Below are 26,154 nucleotides of genomic sequence, written 5' to 3' on the forward strand. Positions count from 1 at the left end.
CTGCCTGCGCTGCACGCACGTCTGCGAGGGGGAGGGGGGGGGCGTGACGGGGGCCCGGCCGTGACGTCACCCGGCAGGTTTGCCCTCATTGGCTGAACCGCCAGGGGGGCTTGGCTTAGCGCTCCGTCGCGACTGCTGATCTCAAATTTCTTGAGAGCAGGAGTTTCTGTCGCGGGCCTGGCCCCATTGTGGGGCGCTTCTTGTCCCTGCAGCATCCGCCACAGCGGGCGCTGCAGTAGCCAGCGGGGACCCGGGCCTTAGAGTGTACATTATGTGTCTTTGTAATAAGTGCAAAGACCTCTGTACCTCTAACTATCACCTCTACATGCGTCAATTTCCCACAATGCTCTCCTCAGGTAAGGCTTCTTCTACATAGTACGTTGGTTGCCTATATATTATCTCTAACTGTGCATGCAATGTCTTGTATATAATGTATACCCTGTTCACTTATGTAACTGTATTTGTAACCATATATTATTTGTCATCAGAACTCTGTGTCCAGGACATACTTGAGAATGAGAGGTAACTCTCACTGTATTACTTCCAGGTAACACATGTTATAAATAAATACATTGGTTGGGAACAGACAGGTTTCTTGGGGTTCTGACTGCGCCTGCAAGGGGCTTCATCCTGGATCTCCAACTGTTGCACTCCCCAGGAACCCGCTCTCCCTAGTAGAGGGTGAGCATGCTACTGCCGTGGCGTCTGCCCGCTCACTGAGCTGCTGAATCAGAGTGACATTAAGCCGCACGGGTAATGGGTGGGCCCTTTATAGGGGCTCAAATAATATTACTTTGCTCACCACTGATATAGGGGCACATGCATCGTGTTATCTCTGGCTTACTGGGATAGGAATGAACGCCGGATATTAACGGGGTATCCCATAAGAGACACATCTGTTCTGGTAAAGTATTGCCTTTTTATAGTTGTGTTAACCCCTTCACTGCCCTGGGGGGCCTGCAATGAGGCATAATCCCAATATGGGAACCGTACCCGATTATCCCCCTGCCTCCTCACTGCCAGGAATCTGGGGCGTCAAATACTCGCTTATTTCATAAGAGGGCAGCTCTGCTAATCCTATTAACGCCGAGAAATGGAATAACAGGGCCAAATACTCCAATTTCTCTGCTCCCTCAGAACCCGATCTCAGGGTGATTAGGATTTAAATGGCTCTTTCAACTTTAACCTGTTAGTTGCCAGCACGATCTGCAACGGTAAGCGCACGAGGTTATGGGGTGAATGCTATACACACCGAGGCGCCCCTCCAGCCGAAATCTCCAACATTGTCCCAGTTTTGCAGCCAGGAGACTTTGCTAAGAAAACCTCCTTAATATTTGAATAAAACATTCTAAAAGTAAATCGGACTTCATCCGCTGTGTCTGTTTTCTGAGCAGTCCCTGTGGTGACTTTCTCAGGCATAACATCTAATATGAGCTTACACCAGAACCCCCCTAAATATCCTAGTAGCCCCTGCTCAAGCCACACAGACAGACACAGCATAGGAGATCAAGGCAGTGAGGCCTTTGGATCACAAACTTCCAAGGGTGGGTGGCACTGTCACAGCAGCAAAACAAAGTATGGACTTGCTTAGTCTCTGCCCTGTACGTCCAGTTGTATCTTATAGCATCAGAATTCCTACAAATGACTAATATCAAACAACCGAGTGTCAGCACCGTCTTTATCACGTCGAATGAACGAGCTGCACTGTCTAATGGTGCTGAGTATCTCAGTACACTTCCAGCTCATGCTATTGGCAGAATCTATATCCTCCCACGCTTACGTTGACAGGAGATCTAATTGGACTTTCTCACTAAGAGTAAGGGGAGACTTGGCAAACTATGATTCATGAAAGAAACATTCTGCACTATATAATGATGGGGAGTATCTCTGCACACGCTCTGTATAAAAAGATATAAGAAGGAAGTTTGAAAGCACAGACTTCTGCCAGGTAAGCCTTGTTCAGTTCGTGTTTAGATTTTTAACTCTTTTTTTGCTGCCGGAGAAGCCCAATTTGGAGTTCTCTCTGGCAGCGAAGTGGTTAAACCGCCCTAATAAGGAAGACCGCCATGCCCTAAAGCAGAATATCAGCTCACGTAGCACAGCTCCTGTGGCACAGAATGGGTTAAATGCGTATGACCTCAAAGTTATGGCTGCCCAATCAAAGTGTGGGTGTGCAGGGCACTCCAGCTAATGGCGGGGTGTTGTCAGCCTTATAAAATGAATGAAGGACGTCAGAGGAATGATGAAACCAATGCTAACATTTCTCAATTAGGGATCGCTGCTGAGACGAGGAGTTCCAGTGTTAATGAAACATGGAGTCATGGAACGGATGCCTGTACGTGCTGTGCCCTCCCCGCTCTGCTGTGTCACTCTGTGTCACGCTCTCCAGGCAGAGGTAGAACTAGTGACACATTCCTTACAACACGATTACTCAGACCTGCTGCAATTATGGTCTCGAGCAGGAAGAAGCCCGGGACCACTACCTCTTTAGCTACCCTATCAATGACAACGGCCTCCGTGTCTCCTGTGTGACAGTAATCCAGTCGCCATTTTGTATACCCATTTTCTGGAGACACGGGGATGATGGGGGGCTCCTGCAGATAGCCGGCAGGTTTATTCTCAATGTTCTTGACGCGGCCGGCGATATGAAATCCTGAGATGTATCTCCCGCCTGCACTTACAGGAGCATAATCACGGTGGGGCCCTGTGCCAGTGAAGGGGTTTAAATGAAGCCCCATTTCCGGCACGAGAAGGTTTAGTCAGACAGGAAATGTTTCTCTTTGGTCACAGTTCCCTTCCACACCCTCGCTAATTAAAAAGCGCATTCATTATCACGTTTATTTTAGGCTATTATTTTTAACCCTCGCAGAGCCACACAGATCCAGGCGCTAGGGCGAGGTTGGGTGCATATACCTGTCACTATTGCACTATTGCACGAGTTCACTGCTATACATCTCTACGCTGCAAAATGGACCCGAACACAACTTACGTTATTCCTGTTAGGAGTTTCTCAGGGGCGCTGTGTGCTTTTAGGTAGGTGGTTAAGAAGCTAGATTATTTAACCCTTCACTGCTTTGCAAAGCTCTCTAGCAGTGAAGGCCTTAAAAGAAGCCGTGTAGGAATAACCCAATTAAATTGGTTTATAGCACGGAAAAAAACCCCTCACTATTGAGGTTTTTCTGGTTTTATAGATGCAAAGCCGGAGATGTCCTCATCCCTCCAGAGAATGATTTTGGCTCAGTGTACACGTACCACGTACACACATAGGTTCACACACACACGTGTACACACACACGTACACCCCTACATTGGTTCAAACAGATACGTACGTGTACACACACATATGTACACACACACGTACACACATATATACGTACACACACACACACACGTACATACACACACGTCCACATGTAACATCCTCTCTCTTTTCATCTTTGCTGAACTATTTTTAGTGTACGAGCAACACCAGATGCTTTTCCTGCAGACCCCATCGCATGATTTATGGCTTCTACATGCATACTAACTTCACACAGATGTTTAAGAGCTACAACATATGTGTAAGTATATATATATATATATATTGTAAACAAATATATATATAAATATATATTCACAGCGCTTCTCCGTGTAGGGAGCATGCAGCTATTGAAAACATTGGCCTTACATTTGTGTAAAACAGACAGTGAATCCCAGCGCTTCTCCACTGTGTGTGTGTGTGTGTGTGTGTGTGTGTGTGTGTGTGTGTGTGTGTGTGTGTGTGTGTGTATACACAGACAGTGAATCCCAGCGCTTCTCCACCGAGCATCCAACAAATGGGAAAATAAATATTCACAGTGTAAACTAAGTCTGTAAAACAAAGGAGACTTTTGGTTACATAATTTGATCAAATAATGCTAAGCCTGCTAACCACACCAAGGTAAGTCTCAGTAGCAGTGAGAAGCGCTTGGATTACAAATGTAAGACCAATGTTTTCACTAGCTGCATGCTCCCTACACGGAGAAGCGCTGTGAATATATATATATATATATATATACAGTATATATTTGTTTACATTTTATGTTGGGCCGAATTAAGTCCTTAGCAGCACGCTTCTAGTGGGCACCACTATTTTACATTAGTATACATTTAGCATAGGGACCTGCTACTGAGACTTACCTTGGTGTGGTTAGCAGGCTTATCATTATTTGATCAAATTATGTAACCAAAAGTCTCCTTTGTTTTACAGATTTAGTTTTCACTGTGAATATTTATTTTCCCATTTGTTGGTGGCTCGGTGGAGAAGTGCTGGGATTCACTGTCTGTGTATATATATATATATATATATATATAAATATATATATATATATATATATACACAGACAATATATATACATACACAGACAATATATATACATATACAGACAATATATATACACACACACACACACACACACACACACACACACACACACACACACAATACACATACTTTTTATTATCAATTTGACTTTTTTTGTATCCTGATCACATACTTTATTTATTCTATAATGACTTGAAAAAAAACAAAAGATTCCGTTGATAACGCTGCGCTGGATACAGGAGTTGCGGAATTCCTGCTGCTGGGCCGCAGTGTGCATTATACAGTATAATGCGGGTCATGGGATACTCAGATTTAACCCATTTCATTTTTAATTCACCTCTTCGTTGCTTGCGGGGTTAACTGAACAATGTTTTCTGGAGGTATAATGATTTTTCCCAAAATAGTGTTTGGTTTTTGTTGTTGTTAGTTTTTTGTTGTTTGGATCATTTTTTTATGCATGTTCACTTACGTGTTATTTTCATGAAAAACAATACAATGTTAACACTAAAATAGTATTAGTAGAACAGTGTAGGGCGTGTTACATGGCTGGCACAGTGCAGGGCGTGTTACATGGCTGGCACAGTGCAGGGCATGTTACACGGCTGGTACAGTGCAGGGCATGTTACACGGCTGGTACAGTGCAGGGCATGTTACACGGCTGGCACAGTGCAAAGCGTGTTACACGGCTGGTACAGTGCAGGGCATGTTAAATAGCTGGCACAGTGCAGGGCGTGTTACATGGCTGGCACAGTGCAGGGCGTGTTACATGGCTGGCACAGTGCAGGGCGTGTTACACGGCTGGCACAGTGCAGGGCTTGTTACATGGCTGGCACAGTGCAGGGTGTCATGTTACATTGCTGGCACAGTGCAGGGCGTGTTACATGGCTGGCACAGTGCAGGGCGTGTTAAATGGCTGGCACAGTGCAGGGCGTGTTACATGACTGGCACAGTGCAGGGCGTGTTACACGGCTGGCACAGTGCAGGGTGTGTTAAATGGCTGGCACAGTGCAGGGCATGTTACATGGCTGGCACAGTGCAGGGCGTGTTACATGACTGGCACAGTGCAGGGCGTGTTACATGGCTGGCACAGTGCAGGGTGTGTTAAATGGCTGGCACAGTGCAGGGCGTGTTACATGGCTGGCACAGTGCAGGGCGTGTTACACGGCTGGCACAGTGCAGGGCGTGTTACATGGCTGGCACAGTGTAGGGCGTGTTACACAGCTGGCACAGTGCAGGGCGTGTTACATGGCTGGTACAGTGCAGGGCATGTTACATGGCTGGCACAGTGCAGGGCGTGTTACACGGCTGGCACAGTGCAGGGCATGTTACATGGCTGGCACAGTGTAGGGCGTGTTACACAGCTGGCACAGTGCAGGGCGTGTTACATGGCTGGCACAGTGCAGGGCATGTTACATGGCTGTGTGTGTTGGCTTTACGGTCAGTGTACGCTGCTGCACTATGCACTTGGACTGCAGGATGTTTGCAAAGGGCTACTTACAACATCTTAAGTATTTCCACATAGCATCCCAGAATTCGCTCTGCCTGTGGACTCAGCTCGATGCTCATGGTGCTGCAGGCTGGGCTGATGAGCAGGCAGTCAATCAGGTTGGGCTCACTGTCATTGCCAATGTTTGCCTTCAGCTTCTGGTTGGCCGTGTTGTTGCGTTCCACCTCCACGTGGATCTCGTTGGATGTGACGATAACGGATTTGTGCCGGGACTCGGCTGACGTGACCTCTTGGGAAACAAAGTCGGGGTTCGTGTGAAGGAGCCGCAGGGGGATATTGGGTTTACGGTCGCACTGCTGCTGGCAGCCGTTTCGGATTTCCTTCAGGCTTGGAGAATTGTCCCGGCTTTAAAAGAGCAGAAACCACATTGATACATTGTAAGGAGAACTGGATGCTGTTATAGCGCCTGCATTTCACTTTCTACAGAAAACCCAAAGTAAAGAAGAATTCATCTAAATCTCTAAACTACAATCAATAATTCAGATTACAATAATGTAGATGGGGAAGAAAACATCTATCCACTCCCAGTGCTAATAATGTCATCGTTTCTTGTTGTTCTATAAAATAACATGTTTGTCCCACATATAGCAGTTATAAAGGGATCCAACATGCAGTGTGCTTCTAAAAAAACCAACGAACAATGTTTGTGTCCAACACAGAGTCTAACCTACAAGAGCCAAAATCAGTGGGCTTTGGGGGGTTCTGACTTCTCTCACTGATACTCCACTGAAGTGTACTGGAGCAATGATGCTACAAATCAGTTCTACTGGCTCCAAAACAGTTCTACTGGCTCCAAAACAGTGGCTCCAAATCAGTGCTACTGGCTCCAAATCAGTGCTACTGGCTCCAAATCAGTGCTACAGGCTCCAAATCAGTGCTACTGGCTCCAAATCAGTGTGTTTCACAGATCTGCAAATATTGGCCAATTTTATCATTTTTGACACGAGTTTCCAATGGACATTAACGATCACTGAAGGCTACAGCTGTCCAATGAATCACTACCAAATAGTCAGTACTGCACCAAGGTGCAAGATAATCAACGGCTCCCTAAGACTTGTGGAGCAAACGGGTTATAGGAGCATGGGGTAAGTTACTGTGCAGTCACCGTATCTACCAAATCTTCCAATCTAAGCTGACAACCTACGTCCCTAAGGAAGTCTTTCAGTAGCCTACATACCAGTATCACCCATTTGCCCAACTTCCTCTGCAGTCGTACATCCTCTACATCTAAGGCATCAACATAATTACAAAATAATACTTATATCTGTAGCTAGTTTGCACTTGCAGTGATACACTATTAGCATTCATATATACTATGTGTATAAATATATAGCAATGACAAGGAACACTTATGAGCAAGTTCACATGTCTGAGACACATCTACAAACCTGCTTTACCTCATAATCACTCATCATACCGTGCTTCCACTGCAACAAAGGATTCTGGGTAATGACATGCAAATGAGCACTCGCACATTGTCACTTTTTTGCTTCCTATCCACTTTAACATGGATCCCTATAAGCTTATGTCTGCCGTTGTAACACAGCTTTTACAGCAAAGCCCGGGGATCAAGGTTAAAGTGGATAGGAACCAAAAAGTGACACACTGCGAGTGCTCATTTGCAAGCCATTACCCAGAATCCTTTGCTGCAGTGGAAGCTCAGTACGCTGGGCGATTATGGGTAAGGCAATCTTGTGGATGTGCCTCATATTGTGAACTTGCTCATAATTGTTCTTTATCATTGCTGTAAGCTGACCGGAGGGATTTGTGTCACTTTATCACTCACCATGACTTACTTGTGTACCGTAAAAAATAATATATATATATATACACACACACACACACATGGTGTGGGAGGTACAGGGAGAGAGAATGTCGCAGACACCCACATATATACAGAATTCAAGATAAAAGCAAACATTGCCTATCTACTTATAGTATTACACATATGTGCTCTACATTAATGTTAAGAATACCATTGCAGTTAGCCCGTGGGAAAGACAATGGTGTGTTAGCAGTGATAAATGGACAAGGACCATGTGATGTGCAAAGTGCACTTTTTATGCCATCCATAAAACAAGATTAGTGAACAATCTCAGCGGCTTAGACTAATCCTTCTATTAGCCAAACATTGACGTCATAGTAACCTCTTCACACCTGTATTATGATTATCAAGCAATATACACATTTCCTTCACTTAAAATAAATAATGTATGAAAAATGTTGTAACTGTTGAAAGTAAAAATGAACATTAAAAAATCCCCTAAAAATGACAAACTAGTAAATGTTTACTGAACTGCAGCCGGCAGAAGCAACCAGGAACCAAGACAAAAAGAACGGCCCATTAAAAAGCACTAGGGACTTCAAAGGACTAAGCAAATAGAATTTAATAGGACAAGTCATTTATCTATAATCCCTTATCTTTTTTCATTAACCCCTGCACTGCCAGATGGGCGAGCAACATACTGTAAATCGTCAAGAAGACCACGAAGAATACATAAACCCACTCGTGGCTTTTAGAGAGCTGATATATATATATATATATATATAGATATATATATATCTATATATATAAAATCAATGGCATGAGGTTCGTTAGGCTCATTAAAGGAGTGATAGGAGACATGTAAACATATACTCTTCTGTATCACAAATATCTGAAAGTTTCACTCACCTGTTAATGAATTCTTCATAGCACGAATAGATGGCAGCTAGGCATACAGCTACCAGGTTTGGTAAGACCCTGGGGTGTGGGCAGTTCCCCGTAGGACCGTGCATACTAGAGATAACCAAACACAGAACAGAAAATGGGACCCAGGTCTTCTGTAAACATATTTTCACATCATGGGACGATGTATGTATAATGTTATTTATAGAGCACCAAGAATGTACTCAGCGCTTTTCAACGTTCCAATAGGAGCGACATAAATGGCAAACAATGGGAATAAGTGCAACAGGTAAATGACCACATAAGGCAAACGGAGACCCTGCCCAAAAGATCTTCCAATCTAAGTGGTATGTTGGGAGGCTTACAGACATATTATTAATAAAAGTGTAGTCACAGGAGGTCAAGTGTACCTGGAGTTTGTAGGCGTGAAATATTTAATGAGAAGCTTCTTTCGGAGGAGGATTTTTCGGCTGGGCTTTGAACGTGGAAAGTGAAGGTGTTTGACGCAAATCGAGCGGAAGAGCGTGCCATTGGTAGGAAGAGTTTAGTGAGAACGATTTAAGATGGGAGAGAGGGCCGTGGTGGCAAAAGGTGCAAAGAGGAGACAACATTGCCTTGAACGGAAGAGGCGAGTAGGGGTGTGACGAGAGGTCAGAGGTGAGATACAGTATATGGAGGTACAGAGTCTTAAAAGAATAGAGGAGAATTTTGTAGTTTATACGGAAATGAATAGGACGCCAGCAGAGCGAGAGAGCATTCACATTCTGAATGGACTTTAAAGGAGAGAGATATGAGGCTCGGAGGCCAGATAAAAGTGTTACAGTAATCAATACGGGAGAGAACAAGGGCATGTATTAAAACTTTTTGTGGTAGTAAAACATAGGAAGGGGTGTATTTTAGCAATGTTGCGAAGGAATCAGCAAGATTTAGTAACTGCATTTATATGGGGGGAGAAGAAAAGGGAGCAGTTGGATGTCAGCCCACGGCAGCGTGCTTGATGAGAAGAGGTAATGAAATGATGTGTTTGGAGTGCAACTGGTTTTCTTCTTGCCAACATTCACCCCCATTCCACCAAATGGGTGAAACCTACAGAGGAGATACAGGTGGCAAGGTGCCAGGACGCTACCCCTGGAGCAGAAGAGAGACTGATGTGTCATTTATAAGTCTCCCGGATGTAGAACTGGGGCAGGAGAGCAGAAACACTGCATTAGATTTATTAACGGAAACATTCCCAGAGCTTTTTACTTGACATATTTGGTGCTATTTTGCTGTTTGCAGCAGGGGCAGGTTCCCAAATAGACTCCTTGTATTCTAATGAATGAATGAGTGTTTCCAACAGGTGAGCTGAATGAATGAATTCGAATTTCCACCAGATACTTTAGCTGCCTTCTTCAGGTAGGTGAATGAAGATCTCGTAATAGGAAATGTACAGCTGAATGAGCGTAATATCAGGACTATCAAGTCCAAATGGACATTCCAGTGGATTTAACGAAAATTCTATTTATGCACTGGTTTTATCCAGGAAGGCCTGTGCGAGTGCCTAAACGATGCTACTTCAGTGTAAATACAATGGGCTCTATGTATCAAAGCAAAGGTGGAGCAATTCCGGAGCAAAAAAAATAGCACAAGATTTACCAAAGATAAAAACATCCTATTGATTTCAATGGGACATTTTTCTTTGATACATATGGTGCAGTTATTTTGCACCAGAACTGCCCCCATTTTGACTTGATGCATGTGCCCCAATGTATTTTTGTTAAATTCACTGGAGTGCCCATTTGGACGTCATAATCCTGATATTACTATAAACATATTTGCATACACTACTGATTCCCCATGGCAAATAAGTCTTCGGAGTGCACGCTAGAAATGCCTCTTCAATTGAAGGAGATCACGTGCCACGTATTCGGTAATTGATTGGAAGAACTTGAATTTGCCCAACAATAGCACTGATATCACATAAATTTTTTCTATTAACACACACCTAAAACAATCAGAATGAGTACAGTATGTGCTTTGTGAGGCTGGCCTAAAACAACACACAGGCACCCACAAAAAAGGTACTCTCAGTGCCTACAGTACTAATACCATCATTAGGGAAGAAAAATGCAGCGCACCAATTGATTTAAACCTTAAGTGTCATCAATACACATAGTATAAAAATGGAGTGAAAAACACATTAAAATATATATGTATATATTCCACGTGATTGGGTGATTCAACAAAGTGTGATACAACAAGTTGATATCGATATGACCTTAATTAAGGCGTAGAAATGTGATAGGCTGCTGCTATCCACAGAAGATGGCTCGCCATCTCATAGAACTGGGTGAAAAATAAAATAAATAGGGTATGATGTTGGAATCTTGAGCAGACCAGGCTCCTTCCCCTGCAGGCACCTTGGTCGTTGGAAATGACCAGAGCTCCTGGGTGCTTCGGGGTTTCACGCAGTCCATGTACTCGCCTGCAGGGGAAGAAGCCTGATCTGCTCAAGATTCCAACATCATACCCTCCGCGATGGGAAGCGGCTCCTGACTGCTCCCGTGGTGATTAAACAGACAAGCTGACAACGCTTCTTCTCCGAGGTGGACGTGGGCCTACCATGGTAACCCCTGTCGCCTGTCACATTACATGTCTAAAAGAACAGATACTCTGTACGTGCAATACTTACCATCCTCATTCACAATATATACATATATTTATACACTACCCTATGAGTCGTGCGCTTGTTCCTTTTATTATTCAACTATTACCATCGTTCATTGTTTTTGGTTAAGCAGACGCAATGATTTAACAATGATATTCTAAATCCATGTTAGCATTGGGGCCACTGGAATAAACCCTCCAACGATCAGGGCAGCCAAAAACCAAATAAATGTTATAATGACCGTGGAAAAACTACCGAGTCTGGCAGACAGATACACTGAATGTCTGAGGAACTGGGAACCTCAGTCCTTGTCCATGCTGACGGTGCGCCGTGACGTGGCGCTCTCATGCAGCAGGGGCGATTCCTCTCATGCAGCTAGGAGCGTTTCAGGGGGAGCGTGGCCGTGACATCACGGAGCTGGTTCGCCCTCATTGGGCGAACCGCTCACGTGACCCGACCATCGCGCGGCAAAGACGGAAAAGTTTGTCTCCGCCCGCATCGCTCTTCCCCACGCTTACGTGCACGCGCAGTATGGCCGCTCCAATGCATTTACATTGATTTGCTCGCGATCTGCATGGACACGGCCTTACTGTGAACTAAACTAACCCCATACCCTATTGTATATTGTATCTGATGTACTGTAAAAAGACAAAAACAGTAACATTTTGAAGTTGTAACCTGTGTGTTCTCCTGGCTTCCTCCCAATAGACTGCCTGATTGTATCATGGACATGTCGTTCCATGTCTTTCCTCCCCCCCCCCCATCTCTTACCCTCTTTTCTGTAATCCCTAATTCTTCCCCCCTGCTCCCATTTATATTTTGTAAAACCAATAAATCGGTTCTTTTAAAAAATAAAAAAACCAATGATATTGATGTCTAGTTAAATCGGCGCAAAGCTCAGAAGGCAAACATTGACTTGGGAGGGAGAGATATGATAGGAGCTTTCAGATAATCAAGAAAGTCAACAAGGCGCAGGAGAGAAGCATATTTCAGTGAGAGAGAAGTGCTTAAAGCAAGAAGAAACTGGAGGGTGGCAGGAAGGTTCAGGGGCAATGTGAGGAAGTACTTCTTCATGGAAAAAGTGGTGGATCCATAGAATAGCCTCCCAGCATGGGAGTTAGATTCTAATACAGTATGGGAATTAAATTATTTGGATAGCCACAAGGGTGACGCCAAAAGAGGGGAAGCCAGGGATCTCGAGTAGAGCCTGAGGTTTCTCGGTGGATAGGTGGACCACGTGGTTCTTAACTGCTGTTTATTTCAATGTACCTATGAAACACGTTGACCGTTATGGATCATATTTGAATGTCCTTATTTCTAGGCCTTTAAGGAAGTAGAGTCCAACATTGTGGCGCTACCACTGTGCACTAAACGTAATGGGAAGCAAATGAAAAATAACTTTAGGCGGGGAAGAGGGAAGAGATACAAACACAACAGCAGCAGCCGGGATAAGCGGCAAAGGAAGGCCGACACGATACCAACAAGGACCTGAGACAGCCGCGGTTGGGCACAATGATTTACTGAGGGGAATCTCCTGTGCTTTAAAGTGAACATTTTCAGTCGTGGGAAAGATAAAGTAAAGGAGAACAATCCAATAACCATGACCACTAACTGACCTGTGAATAAACTTCTTTACCACCTCCATTCCTGCATTCAATTCATTCAAGGCCAGAATATACTCCTGTGTAAACAGCCTTAATCGAGGACACTTCCCGAAATCCTGTACAAAAGAAGATACTTATTAGAAACGGTGCTAGCAGCTGATGCTTGTTGTGCAAATAATGATTTTGTTTCATTCTTCAGCTTTCTACATCCCCTCGCTTTTAGCAAACACATTCTGAAACATTCTTGGTTCCCTCTGAAGGCCGAGATAAGAATTAGGTATCAGCAAACAAAGATCCTGCAGTTGGGTAAACTCAAGGTATCATCCCCGCCTTGTAATACAGAAGAACACAATTCAAATCCTACTATCAGATTCTTGAGACCTTGTAGTTTACAGTATATATCCTCTTAGGGACACGTTTACAAAGCAGCACTAAATCCTAAACCACTCTACAGCATCATAAGAACCTAATTGTTTAAGTAACTGGGAAATATGCTGTTTTGTGGCGCTGTATCGTGTCTTACGGCTTAGCACCACTTAGCAAATATAGCCCATAGTGTTATATAGCTCATTTTTCGTTCACTTCAGTTTATGCCTAGTGTAAAGGGGGTGTACATGGATCTCGTTTTAGCTTAGATTGCTTATCACAAGCTTAGGACCCCAAGCAGAATTAGGGGTGAATAGGATTGCCAGGTGTCCGGTATTAAACCAGATTGTCCTGTATTTGGACACACTGTCCAGTAAAAAATGAGAGGTGATATTGGACATGTGTCCAGTATTACCTCTCTGGACATAGTGACGTGACCGGCTTGGGGGGGCCGTGGGATTTCCCCGAGCGGGGAGCGAGCAGGGCTGTTATTAGGGGTCTGGGCAGCTTCCTCCATCCTGGTTGGCTGCTGCTGGGTAATGCAGCCAATCAGGAGGTGTTAGGAGCCTGGGGGTGGAGCCAGGGAATGGAGGAAACAGCATGGGGCAGAGCGGGGTGTGTGTGTCTCGAGTGCGTTTCACCTTTCACCATTGGAGTAGCCACTTGGCAACCCTAAGGGTGAATGTATTCACAAAGATTCTTTGTATTCCTTTCGTAGGTAACGTACTCACATTGCCCAGGAAGGGCTAATTCAGTCAAAGTAAACAATATAAACCGGTGAGTTTTGCCCTCTACGACTTACCTGCTGGGTTAGTAAATATAATACTTCCCTGATTTACTCCCACAGATCCCCAGTTCTCCTCTTTCTCTTTACATGTTCACCAGTGAATCTTCAGAATACATACAGCACATCTGCTCTTTTCCCTGTACTGTGAGTTTTATCAGCTGTCACCTGCATCTACTGGGACAGCCGTGCCATTGCGCTTTTCAGCTGTCCCCCTAGCCCAAGTAGAGCGATAAAAAAGTGGTGTGGCCCTGTGTATAAGTGCAGGATACTGCAAACCTTATAGAGATCCAGTCTCAGGTTAGAGAGGCGGGTCAAATCACGGCCACCTTTTATCAAACCTGTATGTTTCCCATAAATATTCTATCCTTTCTTTTAAATGCTGTGATACCACAGAGCGATCAGCTTGGATTGTTATATTTTTCTGCATTGTAAGAGGCACATAATGGTTTTGTGGCCTACTAAGTAAATACTTATGGTATCATTTGCAAGTAAAAATTAGATTGCTGAATTATTTGTAAGAATTACATCTTTGCCTGTGGGTTTTTTTTTTTTTTTTTTTTTTCATTTTTTAAGCAAAGGCTAAAAGATCTTTAAACATCATTTTTTTAAAGTGTACATTTTCATTTACAAACGGGTAACTGACAATATTACCAAGTACTGTACCCCCAAACATTGACCATTGAATGCAGGGGACAGGAAGATGAAGTGTGACAATGTTACCTATTTTGAGCACATTGACTCCAATCAGACAGAGATGGTCCAAATCAGAAATGATTATGAATAACCTTGAAAATCGTTCGGCTAATGAATAGGTCTGATTATTAAAAAAAATTCAAAATATAGCGACGGGATAATATTTAGTTTACATTGTATTAATGCGGCTTGACCTTTGTGACATTGAACACAGCATGATAAAATTAGAGATTGTTCACTGTTCTTTGCTTTTTTTTCTGCCAGGGTTTTAGCAGTCAATCCTTTCATTGTAGATATGAGAAAAGTAGCAGTTTATCTTGCAAATGAATAAGACACATCTCATGTGGAAGACAAGATCAGATCAGGGTGACGTGTTCATACCTAAAATCTTTTGGGTTGTTGCCAAGGTTGGATTAGCTCATCACTTCTAAAGCTGAAGTTAGACATTTTTGAGAATCATTATACATCTAGTACAACCCAGAATGTGACATGTACTTTACCAATGATTTATACCTTGCAACCCAAAATAAAATCTCAGATCTAATATACTTTCCTTGACAATGTTTACTTTGCTTTCAGTCTAAAGCAATGTCAAAGGTACCATTTATGGCTAGGGTGTGCTCCTTACAACTGCAGCAAACATTTATGTGACACATTTTTGCCAATGATTTACATTTTGCAATCATCATAAGAGGAAACCAGATGTATATGTATTCATGATTTATTCTTTATGACTGACACAACCAGAAAGCTGACATTTTTGGATAAGTATTTCTATTTCGAAAGTGTCAACCGCAATCTATCTGAAGGATTAATACCTCACAACTAACACACAACTATGTATCTATTACATGGAACATCACAGATAATTGACACACATTGTTACCTGCAAATGCAGGTGTTTCCCAACCACCAGCAGCAGATAGAAAGAGGCATCCAAGCAGGTAACTGAGATCCAGAACATCTGCAATTCATTTGATACCCTTAAATAGTTGGAATTGGGCAAAATATATTATTTTCCCCTTGTTTGATGCAGCAGTTCATATCCAGAGGAGAGGTGGCAATATTCCACAGCCACCCCAGTCTATGTACCTTCTGCACTGTGTAATGATACTCAGCACCTCTATACAATTCCACACACACTGCTCCTTCAACTCTATGGAGCGCAAAGCAGCACTATGTTAGTTGTGTGTTGTCACTGCCCATATATTACCCCAAAATCCCATGTGTATTGCATGGCAAACGTGCACAGATTTATATCAAATGTCTTAGACAATCTGAGAGATATATCTGTGTAAAGAGGGTGTGAATAAAAGTTTAATTTGACTAGCTGCTCTATTTTCCGTGTGCCTTTGTGCCAAGAAGGATTTTCCTACATTTGATGCAAATTGCTGGTCGCCAGAAGTTGTTGTTGTTGTTTTTTAGGCAAATGAAAGATATGAAAGTGGCACAGAGATGCAGAATGTCATACATCTCATAATCTGGGCACGGTGCCACTGTTCCTTAAAGCCTCCTATTAACACTCCACAAACCACGTACAGTAGGGTACAAAATGGAGCAAAAGGCTTGAGACGTTGATGCAACGAGAAACAATAAATACGTCACATTTTGCTTTGAAACATCTCTCCCAATGTTTCAACTGAGCCCAAACGTAGGAGCAGTTGTGGACTTGTGGGTTTGTAGTATGGGTTTAAGCACACCTGCAAACGTACCCCCAGACACCACCGAGACCCAGGCCCGTCTTTCCTCAGCTATTACTTTATTATACCAAAGCTGCTATTAAATACTAAACAAGCTTCGGGTCATTATCATATAGGGCAGAGGGTCCGCAAACTGGGGGGCATGAGATTTTCTGGGGGGTGTGGCGATTACAGAGGATCCGCGCTCTTCCCCAAAGCATTTAAATTAAATGCCGGGGGGGGGGCACGCAAGGCCTCTGTAACTTCCCTTACCTTGTCTCCGACGGCTTCGGATGATGCGTCGCCATGGCAACGTGGCGTCAGAGGTGACGGGGGGGGGGGGTGGAGGGAGTCACGAACTGAAAAGTTTGCACACCCCTCACATAGGGAACTACAGTTAGTTGGCAGGTGTGGTTAAAAGGCAGCATGGGCAGGAACCATATCATGCCACCATGGAAGACCTGGTTTGGTGTTTAATTGCTACTTTCTCTAAATCCAAGTAGCATTAATGAACTGGAAATGTATAGAGATACCCAGAAACATTACACAGAGATTTTCAGACGGGTACGAGAGATGTCTCCCCTCCCCGCTGAATATGGGATGTCGTTTCACCTTCCATCAACTGCATTTTCTAGGCCAAGTTTCCAAGAGCAGTGCATGGAGATGGTTCTGTTGACTATCATAAAATATTCAAAAAAATATTTACATGTCTAGGGAAAAGGGCCCCCAGCCAAATCTGTGGCCTTTCTGCAAGCGTGTTGCATAAACATGGCAAGTAAGAAAAAAAGTCGTAAAAATCAGAAACATGAAGAGCGTGTCTCCAAATCTGAGCTGGTGGTTAGAAAGATGTAGGACGGCAGAAACGGGTTACAGATTGTGTAGCTGCTCTGTATTAACACTGGGAAGCTTTTCTCAAACACTTGGAGTAATAAGAGGGGCTCATTTAAAGCAGCAAATCATATGACATCTTACATGTTTTTTTTGGTTTTTAAATCAGTTCTGTAGTATTAGATAGTAGTGACTGTTTTTATTCATCTCTTAATGCCATTTTTAATGCGTTTTTGCCATTTTTAATGCCATTTTTAATGCATCCTTTGCTTTCCATAGCAGGTTTTATCCCACCTCCCCAGCAGTGCAAGATCTTTGCAACACTTTCTTGTTTGGGATCATTTGTTGCAAATGTTCCCAGCAGTTTGAGCTGTAAACTGTAATAATAGATGTTACGTAGTAATATAAGGATACATTGTAGCTGCTGAGTTACACTGACTGAAATAGCCATGATGTTAGGCAGACAATCAGGATTTTTACAGATTTATAACAGGAGAATTAACCCCTTTGCTGCCAGAGGGGCAATCAATGAAATCTGAAATTTCTGGCAGCAAATGTGTTAATAACAGATCCAGCAGTCTCTTTGTGCCCATGTGGGAGGAGCTTGGATATTGCAGGCCAAAAAATGCAATGACAAGAAACAAATGCTTCTAAGTGACACTACCTTACAGCGTTAAGGACAACATGGTAGATATGACACCGTCTACATGAGTTTGTGTCACCTAAGGGAACTGACATCTGGTGGTTAGAAATGAAGACTAACACATGAATCTCCATCACGAGGGAAGATACACTTTGTGGTAGACTTTTGGGTTGGCTGATCCCTCAACGAGCAACATCGTCGACGAATCCAAACTCTCGCTGTAACCATTCTAGATGGTAAAACAAAGACTAACCATGTTATGTTTGAGGATTCTTTGTACGACTGGGGTGAACACCTCAATGACCACCATGGAGCGAGGACGTTCTCTACAATGCTGCAAAGAGAGAACGGGTGTAAAAACACAAGGAGACCACATACTGTATGTGCAGATACATTGTAGTATGAAAACACTGAGGGCTCTGGTACCCTTTTCTGCCAGAGGACCCTACTCTGGTGCTCCGCAGCATCTGTCATTAAATCGTGGAAACACAACATGTAGCACATGCAATCCAATGGGATGAAGGATAACTAGATATAGCCCAAAAGACTAATAATAATCGGTATATGTCACTGTTATGATGAGATGATAGCTACTGCTTTGCAGACTCTAAAAAAGACATAATCTGAGACTTCTAATTGAACATCCTTTGTCCGACATGGAAACTACTGCTCATAATTGTTTACATATTCATGCATTCATATGATGCTATAAACCTTCTGGGGTCACAGATTAACCTGCAATACTGCTAATCTGAGCACTAACACAGGTATTCCCATTGACTTCATCGGGACTTTCCATGCCATAGTGCCCTGATTGGCACTATTGCGGTTTAATGAATAACCCCCTTTGTGTTTTACAACACTAAAGTAGCATCTGTGTTTACTCCGCAACTTTTTAGATTTCCCTGTGAATCAAGAGATCCTGTTGAGTAGTTTCACTGGAATTGATGGAGATCCACTGAAAAACCCAACACATTAATCATAATAAAAATGAAGAGCAGCAATCTTCAAAACCTGTAGTACCTTGCAGAAGAATTCACAAAGGTCAGGGGGTGGGTGGTTGTTTTCCAGAAGAGGAGCAATTGCCTAAAACACAAAAACAGACATTTGTTCCAGTGAGTCCGAAGCAAAAACGAGACCACCTAACGTTTAGCAAAGAGTTAATGGGGAGCACCTCTCATTACAATAATGACCTATGGTTTCCATAAAGGATCCCCCATTCATGAAGAAGTTATGGTAGAGATTGTACTGTGCTACATTTGGATACACAAGTCCAATTCTTTCCCCAGTCACTTGCACATACTGTACGGTATATAATCCTACACAAATCAATTCCACTGCCTGTACCTCCCTTTAGCAAGTGATACACCCAAAAAGTTAGCTGCATCATTAATGCCAAATAGCGTTTTATTTGTACAGTGTTTGGATATTCGATTCCATTTAAGTGCAAACTAGTATTTGCTATTTTGTGTGTCAAAAAAAACATTTCACCGCTTGAGATGGATGACATTTCATTTTATTACATTTTGTGATGGAACAATTTCCAGTGGTTTTTTTCCCCACGTAATATTTATTCCGTTTTTCAAAGTTATGGAGTGGAGTTTTAATTCTAGAGACGTTTCTGTTTCCTCAACAAGTGCCTGACAGCTTGATCCACTTCTCAAAGCAGTACCAGTTTGGTCATTATAGCCGACTTAAGGACCCATTTTTCAGGCAATCAGGAAATGTGTGCATCTGCGTCGCCCCAAAGGCGGACAGCCTGATGGGGCTCCCCAAGAGCTGCTCCCCTCTGCACAGGACCAGCGTGCTATGGGTTAACATTTGCTTGTACTTTGTGGAACATCAACCCCACCCACTGGAATGTTAATGAGCCAAGAGGACATAAAGAACTTTGTATTTACAGCTGCATTAAATCTCAACCACCCCAGTGTACATCTGTGTTGCCCCAAAGGTGGACAGTCTATGGCGTAGCCGAAGGGCAGCCAAAGGGTGTGAGCTATTTGCTGCCATTCGCTGATGTTTGCTAATGTTAAAGCTTCTCTATTTCAACTGAAATTCACTAGCCCTTTATCCCCTGTACCCAATTTTCCAACTCTATCAGTCCATGAAATGTCTGTGAACTGACTGTATAACTCTGTTCTTTTAATGTAACCATGTATTGTTATAACTCTGTGCCCAGGACATACCTGAAAACGAGAGGTAACTCTCAATGTATTACTTCCTGCTAAAACATTTTTATAAATAAATAAATAAAATGGTATAGTCGTTGTATAAATATACCCATAATAGCGCCGGGAAAAATACGGAGTGGTGAATTGATTATGTTACATAATTGTACATATTGCATCTGCACATACCTTCCATTACAACAGCACACGCATCAATTACCCTTTCTATAAATATTTTCATACTTCCAAATCAATGTAGGGTCATTGTATTGCATATGGTAATGCTGCCCAAGCCCACAAAGAGGGCTTCCATTGAAATAATAGAAAGCTGAAGACATTGATGGTCTGTGTGCATTTGTATAGGTTCCCCAGGAAACCAGGCATACAGCAATGCCAGTTCCTAGGTCAGGGGGACTACATTCATTCCTGCTTTACACACTACAATTTTATTTAATTTATTTATAAAATGTTTTACCAGGAAGTAATACATTGAGATTTAACTCTCGTTTTCAAGTATGTCCTGGGCTTAGAGTTAAAATGACAAATAGTATATGGTTACATAAGTGAACAGGGTATACATTATATACAAGACATTGCATGCACAGCTAAAGATAATATATATTATGGGTGTATGTAACAGTTACAGACCAGATTAAAATGTGAGACAGCTTTGGTTTTGGAAGAACTTAAACTGGTGGTGGATATGAGTCTCCGATAGGTTGTTCCAGTTTTGGGGTGCACGGTAAGGCTACGGCCCCGCTCCCTCCGTCAGCGCGCCCGCACTGCAGACAGGCGGGGCGTTGACATACACAGACCGCGATATGCGGTCTGTAGGGAGCAGGAGCCGGAGCGGGAGGTGGGCGGGAGTGGGAGGCCTGACAGGGAGGGGGGGCGTGGCTTGAGCGGAGGGACCCGCTACTCTCCCCCCCTCCCTCCACGGGCTCGGGCTGGAGCTGCTTATGGTAAGCAACACACACACACTCATACACACGCAGGCACTCTCTCACACACACACACACACACACGCAGGCACTCATATACACACACACACGCGCACACACAGGCATACACATACACACACACAGGCAGGCACTCACGCACACACAGGCATACACACACACAAACACACATACACAGACAGGCACTCACGCTGCTTTCACTCCACACTCCTCCCCGCTCCCCGAAGCCTCTCCTCCTCCCGAAGCCTCCCCTCCTCATTGGCTCACAGCCACACAACGTGACACGTCAACGCTAGGGATCACCATTCTCTTGTATCCCGTAGCGGCTGACGCGTCACAGCGTGTAGTAAGCTGTGCAGCCAGGGGGGACCGGGACCGGCTCGGGAGGATTCCCCTGCTGGTGGGGAACTCGCGTGTGGCCGCCGGGCGCACCGGGTCCCAGGCCTAAAAGAAGGAGGAGCGGCCGGATACTTTGACACTTTGACACAATGACACTGCTTGTTGGAAATCCCAGTGTTTTTCCATTTTATATGAACACTATAACAACAGAACATACTTTATGAGCACATAGAATTGCTTATTTCTTGTTTCTTTTAAACAACTGTCAAACTTGCAGAAAGCTGGGGTCCCTCAATATTCCCTATCCTAGCAACTACATGTGCTTCTGTAAATATAAAGCTGCAGACTTCATTATAATGCTGTTAAAAGACTAGGAGGGACAATAAATTATCTGAAAAGAGCATCTGCGTACGGACCGAAGGATTCAAGAAGTAGTCTTCATGTTTGGCTTTTAATTGTAACATCATACTGTAGTTGTATATGTGGTGAGTATCAGAGAGTGAGAATGTGGCATTAACTGTTCAATGGCACAATGGGATATTTATATAATGGGCTGCCCGTCAAAGTTGGAGACCCAAGTTTCAGACCTATCTCCAGTACAATGACTGTAAGCTCCTGGGCCCAATCTCATTGTTCTTCTCATATAAACAACAGGGCACTGGAAGAACTCTGAACATACAAACATGCAGTTATCGCTCAATACCCAAAACATACAGATAAGTATTAGGCTCCATGTGCGTGGGGAGAAAATGAGGCACGAACACAAATGGTGAACAGAGTCACCTAGATCCCTATTAGCACGCACTCGTGGTGCACAAGTATATTTAACAAGGGTGAATATCCAACATTAAAACACTTGTTAAATCAGTGGATATTCATCCTTGTTAAATATATTTGTGCACCACAAGTGCGTGCTAATAGCGATCTAGGTGACTGTTCACCATTTGTGTTTACACTAGAAGAACTCTGTAACAATTTATGAAAACGAGACGATGGGAGAGTTTGAGTCTTCGTTTTGTGCTGACCCAAACATCTGAATGAGTCAACAGCTACACAATATTACGGGCTGTGAACTTCTAACACATTCCTTTTGATGAGCAAATGAGTTTTCCTTATTCACTGCAATCCACAAGGATGGAAGTAAAAAAAAAAGTCACCCGATTCCACCACAAATTTCTCTGCCAACTTTACTGACTATTTGGATATACTGTACACCGATTATGAAATAATCTTTGTGGGTTTCGGTGTATTCTGTCATTGTTTGCCACATACAGTGAAAGTCCAGCAAATGTTCTCACTGATTTGGAATGGGCAAGGAAATTACAGATAATTCCAAAACGTTAGGAAACAAAACATTGCAAAGGTTTACTTTAGTTGGAACATTACAGTTAAATAGGCCAAGACTGGTACCATCCTGACACGCCCCTTAAAGAGATACAACTCGTTTTCAATTAAAAGGGAGGTCTTTTTAATGCCTCCATTGCCGGAAAGGTATGCAAAGCCGAGAAAGCTAGAATATACTCAGAGGAAGTAAGGCGTATGCTTGATGTTTAAGGCATAACAACTGCTAGTAACACATAGGGGCTTATGTGGGACGGAATCTAGCTGTAAAAGTGACGCACAGAAGAGTTACAAATGTTGGCGTTTTGGTGCACCAATCTAAGGCACATTTTTTGTATGGGGTGTGCGGCACTGGACATGCGGCAACTTCCTTTTCACTAAGGAAACATTTCTGCAAGGGATCGGCGTCAGAGGCGGAGTTTGGAAGTTTTCGGTGGCGCATAGATGCAAATAGGTATGAAAATTGCCCACATGCGCCAGAAATGTGTGAAAATTGTCGGTCAAATGTTTCTCTGCATAAAGCAAAAATGCAAGTATACGCGATTCTTAAAGTATTCATATGTTACATAGGGGCCGATTCACTAAGCTCCGTTAAGTGGCTTTAAGAGCGCAAAGTACTGTACCCTTTAAGACCGATAAGGCTGCAGTGAGATTCACTATGCAGTGATAACTGCGCTTTATCGCTCTTAAAAGGGCTTTTTTCAGCCCTCAGCGCAAAATGTGCACGATCAGGCTATTGCGCTGCTTTTTGCAGGACAGGAGATTCACTAAGCAGCACTAAGTGAATTGGCCTTAAAAAATGCGCCTAACAAACGCGCCAGCTAAAGGCAGGCACAAAAGTAACTGGACTTAGAAAATATTTCTTTGTTTACCTTTTTGCAGGCACACCATCCATACAACAGGCCTGTGGATGTCCCCGGCTGACCCCGCGGGGGTCCCCGGGCCTGCGGTACCAATGTTGTGCCCCCAAAAAATAAACAATACTATAAAAAACTACTCCCGCCCCCTAACACATACACTACAGTAATGGGCAAAATTACTATTATCCACATATGGATAATAATGCATTTGCCCATGAAATATACATTAATCACAATAAATACAATAAATACATTTTGTAATCACCCTTGTCCGGCACCCACGATGACGGCCATCCTCATCTTCCTCACCGTCCATACACTCGGGTGCTGAAAAATATACACAAGAAGAAAAAGAGCCAAACTAATGTCCATAGCGGTTATTAACCGCTACAGTCATTAAGGGGTTAAGCCACCCTAACCCTATACCCACCCTTCACCCATTTATTTGTACAGTAGCTTCATCATGTATGTATGTATATATATATACATGATGAACCCACTGTACACATAAATGGGTGAAGGGTGGGTATCGGGTCAGGGTGGCTTAACCCCTTAATGACTGTAGCGGTTAATAACCGCTAAGGTCATTAAGGGGTTAGGGGACATTAGTTTGGCTCTTTTTCTTCTTGTGTATATTTTTCAGCACCCGAGTATATGGACGTTGAGGAAGATGAGGATGGCCTTCATCGTGGGTGCCGGACAAGGGTGAGTACAAAATGTATTTATTGTGATTAATGTATATTTAATGGGCAAATGAATTATTATCCATATGTGGATAATAGTAATTTTGCCCATTACTGTAGTGTGTATGTGTTAGGGGGCGGGGGGATGTGTGTTGTATATAGCAATGTTTTTGGGGGGCCTTAACCCCTTCATTGCCTTAGCGGATAGCCGCTAAGGTAATGAAGCTGCTTTAATGTATTTTTATTAATAGTGTGCGGGAGCAGGGGGTCCCCTGAGCTGAACCGCATTGATTTGTGGCTCAGGGACCCTGTAATAGGGGAGTTATCCCTGTTCAGGTAATGTGCCTCTAATCCAGCAGTGTGGTGGTTAACTGCTGGTAGTCAATTAACAAACACCACCTGCCTGATTAGATGGCTTAGAAAAGCCTGTCTTTTGAGACAGGAAGAGAGACTTCTTAGCTCACACCTGAGCTGAACTTGGAGACACTTGTCTTGAGCCCTGCCAGAAGAAACAGCAGAGCTGCTTTCAAGACATAGGGGAAACTTCTAAACCTGAATGCTGACACACCCTGAGGAAAAGGGAGCTGAACCAGGGACAGAGAAGATTTTCCCTCCAAACCACAAGGAACAGATAAGACTTTCATTTATGAGACTTTCTATATCTGCTTATTTCATGCTATATATTTGGGGCTGGGAGACATGCTTATCTAAGGGAGTTGTGAACTGCATAGTATTTCACTAGAAATACTCCCAAGTGAATAGAAGCTTTGTTTACCCCTTGTTTGGATGGTTTCCTGATGTTAAGGAAACAGGCGCAATAAAAGGCTTATTTAATTTCACTATAATCAGTCTCCCTTGCATACCTCTGTGAGCGTCCGCCTACAGACCCCCTGCTTCCCGAGATACAGGCCCCGGTAAAGGGCATCGGATCCAAGTGTCGCCGCCATCTTTATAGAGCCCACATCGCGTCTTGGACGCTATAAAGATGGCGCCGACACTGGCACCGATGCCCCATACTGGGGCCTGTAACTCGGGAAGCAATGCTTCCCGCACACTATTCTTAAAATGTACTTTAATGCAGCTTCATTACCATAGCGGCTTTCCACTACGGTAATGAATTATTATTTATTGGTATTGGTGTATTAATACTAGTGTAGATGTGCAGGGGCTCTCCTGAGCTGTATCACATTGGTTTCAGCCTCGGGGACCCCCTACTTCAGGAGATATAGGCCCCGTTATGGGGTGCCGGTATCCCCTGCACTTGTAAAGCTCCCGCATCACATGACCGGGACATTTACATTCTGCAGGGGATACCGGCACCCCATAACGGGGCCTATATCTCCTGAAGTAGGTGGTCCATGGACCTGAAACCAATGCGGTTCAGCTCAGAAGACCCCCTGCTCATGTACACTAGTATTAAAAATCATATTTAGCCAGCACGATCGCCTGTAAGAACCGTGCATTGAGACGCAGCGTCTCCATGCAGTTCTGACAGGCTGCTTTGTTTATAATAGTTATCGTGCTAAATAACTTTAAGCACGATAACAGGGGGGGGGGGGGAAGAAGGTGATCGCGCGCTATGGCCCTTTTGGGCAAGGCAGGCCGAAAACGCGCCAAACAGCCTTAGTGAATAGCGCTTATGGCTTCACCCTTTTTCGCCCGAGCGATGTAACCCATTTCAGCGCTAATTAACGGAGCTTAGTGAGTCACATACAGTAGTTACATAGTTACATAGTAGATGAGGTTGAAAAAGAGATACGTCCATCAAGTTCAACCTATGCTAAATTTAGACGACAGATACTTTATCCTATATCTATACTTACTTATTGATCCAGAGGAAGGCAAACAAAAAAACCCCAGTGACATATCATCCAATGATATCTCATAAGGGGAAAAATAAATTCCTTCCTGACTCCAAGAATTGGCAATCAGATTACCCCCTGGAACAATGTGTGTGAACATGACACACGCCATACAGAGAATAAGAAAATGTGTGACAAGAATAGGAACATGAATAACACACAGCAACACACGTCACTA

The 26,154-nt window shown here is 43.5% G+C and overlaps 1 protein-coding gene across 2 annotated transcripts in view; it reads right to left on the bottom strand.

Annotated features, from left to right (window-relative positions):
• Positions 1-26,154, bottom strand: part of CMIP (c-Maf inducing protein) — a 125,511-nt gene that overhangs the window by 20,649 nt on the left and 78,708 nt on the right. For both annotated transcript variants that reach the window (XM_075576720.1, XM_075576719.1), the window contains exons 6-10: positions 18,788-18,850; positions 18,018-18,098; positions 12,781-12,884; positions 8,524-8,628; positions 5,841-6,194 (exon numbers count right to left, since the gene is read on the bottom strand). In XM_075576720.1, the coding sequence (XP_075432835.1) occupies positions 5,841-6,194; positions 8,524-8,628; positions 12,781-12,884; positions 18,018-18,098; positions 18,788-18,850 (707 nt within the window). The remainder of the gene's footprint in view (positions 1-5,840; positions 6,195-8,523; positions 8,629-12,780; positions 12,885-18,017; positions 18,099-18,787; positions 18,851-26,154) is intronic.

The sequence above is a fragment of the Ascaphus truei genome, chromosome 19, assembly GCF_040206685.1.
Source record: "Ascaphus truei isolate aAscTru1 chromosome 19, aAscTru1.hap1, whole genome shotgun sequence".
NCBI lineage: Eukaryota > Metazoa > Chordata > Amphibia > Anura > Ascaphidae > Ascaphus > Ascaphus truei.